Below are 7,024 nucleotides of genomic sequence, written 5' to 3'. Positions count from 1 at the left end.
AATAGTCGTTATAGCAATTGTGATTATAATACCCAGTCTTGCCACATATTTATACTATATATTATAAATAAATAATCCACATGTAAATACAAAAATTATCAAATGTTGGTCAAAATGGACCAATACTCGAACACAAGATAACCTATAAATGTTATATGAAAAAGGCATAATAACATTCATTAACAAATGGAATATATTATTTTTTGTTTCAAATAAAATATCATAACTATCCACTATAAGAGTGTCATTTATAAAATAAGATGCTCACTTAAACAAGTATTCTTATCATAGTGAAAATATATTATTCTTATGTGTACAACTACTAGGGTAACAATGCATATGCATTGGAATATTTCATATTAATAATTTGTCTTATCACAAATATAAAAGGTGAACACAATAAATACCTTGTTTTTTCTCATCAAATGTGAGAGATTTTCCAAAAGTTTTAGTGTTCAACAATTGATCCCTTTATGTTCAATATAAGTTTTATTTTACATAATAATATGTTGTTTTTATAACAACAAATAATTTTTTGTGTTCAACTATTCGTCCCTTAGTGAACACCTTCTTATGATTTCTAATAGACATTTGGTCCATTTAAGTTACATATAAGTTATATTTTACATGAAAATATGATATTGTACTAATTAAAAATGATTTTTTTTTATTCAACTACTAATTAAAAATTATTTTTTGGACACTTTCAAACTTTGATTGCAAGTAGTTAATTGTCTATTTTACATATTAAAAAAAACACAAAAAGTCTTACGATATTCCATGTGACGACTTCATGTTGATAAAGTTAGCCCTAATAACTACTGGTCCCTCCTCCACAAAGCCACCCCACCACCCAAAAATGAATATCCTTGCATCTTTCTTTCAAATGTAGTTTCAAAATCACCTGTGTGTGTGCCTCTGGATTATCTGCAACCATGATAATCTATGTAATCAATGAAAGTGCTTCATCTTTTCCCAAAGCAGAAGCAGACGCAGATGATCAAACTATCTTTCGATGGATCAGTATTTTCAATTCGCACAAAAATACCACAATATGTTAATGCTAACTCTTCTCGTCATCTCACAACTGTATATGAACGTGGCTGCTTGAAGGAAACCGTACACAAGTTTCTAAACGCAGTAGACAAACCCGTGCATTTTTCTTCTGAAAATGTTTCTCTCTTGCAGACCTGCACTAAGACGAAAGCCTTACCAGAGGCCAAACTAATCCATGCCCACATCAACGAAATCGGATTCATAGCTGACAGACGTTTGGAGAACACGCTTCTCAATATGTATGTAAAATGTGGAACTGTGGAGGATGCTCGGAAAGTGTTTGACAACATGCCTGATAGAGATGTCTGTTCATGGACTGTCATCATTGCAGCTTATTCAAAACAGGGTTCTGCTGAGGAGGCATTGTCACTGTTTAATCGAATGCAAACAACAGGTATTCAACCCAATCCATTCACATATTCCAGCATTATTTCGGCATGTGGTAACCTGGCATCTTTGGAGAAGGGCATGGATATTCATGAACAGATAATTAGAAGTGGGTTTCAGTCTCATGTCTCTGTGGGGAATTCCCTTGTAGATATGTATGCTAAATGTGGTAGATTAGACAAAGCACGCGAACTGTTTGACAAAATGCCTCAACGAAATCTCATCTCCTGGACTGTGATGATTGCTGCATATTCAAAGCATGTAAAATCTCCTGGCGACGCGTTGGCTTTGTTTAACCGGATGCAAAGAGAAGGATTTCAACCGAACCAGTTTACATTTGCTAGTGTCCTTCCGGCGTGTGGGGACTTGGGGTTCCTGAAACGGGGTGTAGAGATTCATGAAGAAATAGTAAAATGTGGGTATGAGTCTGACCTAGTTGTGGCGAATGCCCTCGTAGACATGTATGCCAAATGTGGAAGCATAGAAACTGCGCGCCATGTATTTGATAAGATGTCGAAGCCTGGTGTGGTTGCATGGACTGCACTGATTGCAGGATATGCACGGAATGGACAGGTTGTTGAGGCTCAGAAATTGTTTCAGGAAATGCCTCAGAGAAATGTGGTCACATGGAACGCAATGATTGTAGGATTTGCACAGAATGGACTTATGGATGAGGCACTGAAACTCTTTCAGGAAATGCCTCAGAGGGATGTGGTCTCGTGGAATGTAATGATTGTAGGATATGCACAGAATGGGATGCTTGACGAGGCCCTGAAGCACTTTGAAGAAATGCCTGAAAGAGATATTGTTTCGTGGAATGGGATGATTGCAGGCTATGCACAGAATGGATTTGTTGATGAAGCCTTGAAACTCTTCAAGGAAATGCCACAACAAGATGTGGTCTCCTGGAATTCAATGATTGCAGGATACACACAGAATGGGCTAATTGATGAGGCTCTAAAGCTTTTTAAGGAAATGCCCCAACAAAATGTAGTCTCATGGAATGCTATGATTGCAGGATTTGTACAGAATGGGCATGGTGAGCAGGCCCTGGAGCTTTTTCAACAAATGCAATTGGCTGGTATGACACCAGACTCAAAGACCTTTGCCAGTATCCTCCCAGTGTGTGCTAATAATGGCGCTCTAGGAAAAGGTATGGAGATTCATGAAGTAATACTTAGGACTGGATTACAGTTTGATGTCATTGTGGTGAATTCTCTAATAGACATGTACGCTAAATGTGGGAGCATAGAGAAAGCACGGGTATTATTTGACAAAACAAGTCAGAGAGATGCCGTTTCTTGGACAACAATGATTACAGGATATGCCATGCATGGCTTTGCGAAAGAAACCCTCAGACTCTTCAAACAAATGAGAGACTCTGGCATGATCCCAGATCGCATCACCTTACTTTGTGTTTTGATTGCTTGTAGTCGTGCAGGTCTGGTGGATGAGGGCTTTGAAGTATTCAATTGCATGAGTGAATATTATCATGTCACACCTACAACGGACCATTATAGCTGCATGGTTGACCTCCTTGGCCGAGCTGGGCGTCTGGACGAAGCACATGATTTTATCAACAAAATGCCCATAAAACCCAGTGCTTTCGTGTGGAGTAGTTTGCTTGGTGCTTGTAGAATTCACAACAACATAGAATTAGGAGAACAGGTAGCAGAACACATTTTTCAGATAGATCCTAACAATCCTTCACCTTATGTGCTTCTCTCAAACATCTATGCTGCAGCTGGCAGGTGGGATGACATTGAAAAGGTTCGGAAAATGATGAAAGACAGAGGCATAAAAAAGACGCCTGGATGCAGCTGGATCGAGCTCAGTAATCAGGTTCATAGTTTTTTTGTGGGAGACAAATCACATCCACAAACAGAGGAAATCTATGCAGAGTTGGAGAGATTGACTTGCAAGATGAAAATGGCAGGATATGTTCCCAATACAAGTTTTGTGCTGAATGATGTGAAGGAGGAAGAGAAGGAACGGGTTCTTTATTACCATAGTGAGAGACTAGCCATTACATTCGGTATTTTAAACACATCCCCCGGAACAACTATTCGAATTATGAAAAACCTTCGGGTGTGTGGTGATTGCCACTCTGCAACAAAGTTCATATCTAAGATTGTTGCACGAGAAATTATTGTTCGAGATGTTAGCCGTTACCACCATTTCAAGGATGGACAGTGTTCTTGTGGAGACTACTGGTGATATCACGCGAATCGCTATAAACATCAATTTGGATTACATCCATATAAGGTCTGTCGTCAGCCTTGCAGGCAGATTTATTTTGGATTTCCAATGAAGTGCACTGTTTAGAGATTCTAGTCTATGTTGTGGCCAAAACAGTTTGAGCAATAACATGGAATTACTAATGGGGTATATGGCACTCGTAAGAAATTCAGTAGAATGCTAACTTGTATATTATATTAGTTTATGAAACCTACATTAAAAAGTTCTTTTTATTTTCCACTAGTTAAAATATGGGGTACTGATAGAGAGTTCCTCTGCAGTATATTGTACAACATACGGAGCTTGAGTAAAATACAGGACTGTGCGAGGTGTTTTGAGAGTAGGTAAATTTGGGAGTAGTCCATAATGCCCATTAAAAATTTGCACCCTATACATCATACAAAATCTGAATCAAAAAATATAAACCAGAAGAAATAACTAGTCGGCTAATAATTCCATTTACACTTAAAAAAACTGAGTACATACTAACCATGCTGCCAGAGAAATAAATTTACAAGCAGGTCAGAAGCCACACATCAAACCTGACAAAATATAAATTGATAGAACTAATTCAAATTCTACATATACATACTAGGTGAATGCCAAGAACAACAAAGTAACAGAATTAAGAGTCTATGAGAACTGGGACAGCCACGATAATCCTACCCATTAGAACGAATATTAATTTCAGCTCTGCAGTCATAATCCTTCTCAGTCAATCTGTAAAAGGTGGAGAAGGAGATGAGCAGGCATCAGTCCAGAAGAGATAACCACTTTTGCTTTTCTGCAATCTTCATCAGAAAAGTAAAAAAAGGCAGTATTTTGGAGCCTCACGCACTCCACTTTCTTCTGCAGCTACTTCAAGTCCATTGCAACTCTTACTTCCGTGTCACTAATTTTCTCCTTAATCGGAAAGGAATCCTTATTATTTGGCAAGATAGATTCCGCTACCATTTGCTGAGAGACTTTCTGCACTTTGCAGCTAGTTCTATCATTCCAGAATTGGGTATAACACTTTTTACCTTATAGGGAAAAGTTTCTTAATTTCAATTAATACGCTCTTGTGTAGGGCTGTGTTCACGAGGTTCCAACCATCTGTAGGTTGTATTTTGCCGCTTGAAATGAGACTAGGAATTATATATACAATGATAGCATGGACAACATGTTGGAAGTTTCTTAGTCTACATATATTTTGATTATTTTATATGCATTGACAATAGATGCTTAACTATCTTGCAAGAGAGAACATGTCTTTTCCCATCGTTATTCATTTTAGTAGACTTCTGGAATATGCATTTATGGGCTATGTTGGCTGTTTAAACTGTTGTAACTGAATAACGAAAGTTCCTAACAATGGGGCCAATGGATTCATAAGTGACGTGTAAAAAGGGATCACACATGACATTAAACTGATCGTACAAAATGCATCTCTTATTATTTTTGTAGATAATGGATAGGCCAAATTAATCTATCTATGATAGAATAAGCAATAAGACCACAAAATTATGACAAAAGCAAGGTTCATCAAAGATCTAGACCTTTCCATGTCTTTTTAGAGCTTAGGAGATTTGAAACATATTACAGCTGTTAAAGATTTTCAAATTTATTTGATTGATGATAGGTGCAGAAAATATCTCGACGGAAGGTGAACATTTTTCGTTAAGGAAGAACGATCTGATTTGCTTTTGGTGCCTTGCCTTCCACTGAACTGCAAGGTATCATGTTACCGGCTCATAGTCATGGATTAGTGATTAGCACTAATCCAGATGGTTGTTACATTTGGAAAAATATAACAAGGGAAAATGAAATCTTGGAGACAAAAAATTGCAATGTTAAAAAATACAATGCTCACAAGTGGGGCGATGCTTCTTTTTTCTTTATGTAGCTGTTGTAGTGTCATAAAATTGCGATCCTAGCAATTTTTGACTGCATTAGGGTCCTCATGCACGCGAGTTCAAATCCTCTAGCCTGATCGGAGATCGGAGATTGCTCAGCGCTCAGAAACAGCTTCTTCCTTGGCCTCTGCATCACCCCGTTTGCACTCTGCCCTGGAGAAAGGGGTAGGACAGGGGCGTGGCGCCATTGTCCTCCCTTGGATAGGGGCGTGGCGCCCTTGTCCTCCTAGGACAGGGGTGTGGCACCCCTGTCCCTACCCTATTTTGGGGTAGGACCTTTCCTAGGGTTGCATTGTTGGTTGTGCATCGGGCAGGAAACTCCCCCGATGTCAGCCCGTGACGAAAATCAAATCTTCTAACGTGCATTTAAGGGCCATTCGTCCTCTCATTTGCATAAGTTGGATAGGTCGAAGTTGGATAGATTCAAGTTGCACAAGCGATCAAACATTCAAGAGTCTTCAAGCATTCTTTTCCAGCATTTTGAGCATTCTCAAGTCTCCCTTCAAGGCTAGGTGTTGCATTCAAATCAATGATTCAACCTGTTGTTCTGAAAATCTGATTCCCTTTAAAATCCTTATAGTGATATGATAAACTCTGTATGCAGAAGAGATATTAAAGAGAAGGAAACTTTTAGGACAACATATGACAAGGTTTGATTAACCTTCTACACTTCGAACTTATCCAAAGTTCAGGCGGGTATACCTTTGTGAACTGAATTCACACTTTTAAAAGATAAATCCACAACAAACCAGTCTGAAAACCAGTGGATCTTATCACCTTAAAATCAACTGAAACAAAGAAATGAAACTTGTATTCATGTTCAATATTGACCTACAAGATATGTAATAGACAACCTTGATCTACACCAGTGCCTTATCCAAGGTTACAGAGTCATCTAAGTTCAAACAATACTTCCACAATCAAATATCTTTACATATTCCACCAGTTTGGCTTCTGCAGATCCCTATACATGCCTGACACACATAAGAATTTATTCATACCAAACTAAACTGTGTTCATCAAAATTCAAAGTATCCCACAAAGAATTTACTGGTAGAAATGATTCTTGCGTATTTAATTCCCCTTCTGAAGAGAAAAGCTAAGAAGCATATCTACTGAAAGTTGCCTTACAACCCATATTCAAAAGAAATAACCCTAGATTACTCAGAATGAAACAGTAAACATTTGCAGACATATTTGAAGACAACACAAAGTTTAAATTCAAAACCAATGGTCTGTGTATTGATATTTACTTCTGAAAAGTATTACAAAAACCTTTGAATATTCTCCATTAAAACTTGAAAAAAGCTCAGATAAATTTCTGCAGTGTTTTCTTACAATTTCTTGCGATCCTCTATTTACTAGTCCTGGTATCCATTTATAACAATATGGATGCACACATAGCTTCAGACTTTCCTAGGAGAGTTTGTTACAATCATTACTTCTTA

General features: G+C 37.8%; 1 protein-coding gene across 1 annotated transcript; it reads left to right on the top strand.

The window, feature by feature from the left end:
* Nucleotides 1–852: 852 nt before the first annotated feature.
* Nucleotides 853–4,033, top strand: LOC131033154 (pentatricopeptide repeat-containing protein At4g02750). The gene has a single exon (XM_057964293.2). The coding sequence runs from the start codon at nt 955–957 to the stop codon at nt 3,658–3,660; it is 2,706 nt and encodes a 901-aa protein (XP_057820276.2). The 5' UTR covers nt 853–954; the 3' UTR covers nt 3,661–4,033.
* The last annotated feature ends 2,991 nt before the right edge of the window (nt 4,034–7,024 follow it).

The sequence above is a fragment of the Cryptomeria japonica genome, chromosome 3 (genome assembly GCF_030272615.1).
Source record: "Cryptomeria japonica chromosome 3, Sugi_1.0, whole genome shotgun sequence".
NCBI lineage: Eukaryota > Viridiplantae > Streptophyta > Pinopsida > Cupressales > Cupressaceae > Cryptomeria > Cryptomeria japonica.
This window is presented reverse-complemented; position numbering and strand designations above follow the sequence as displayed.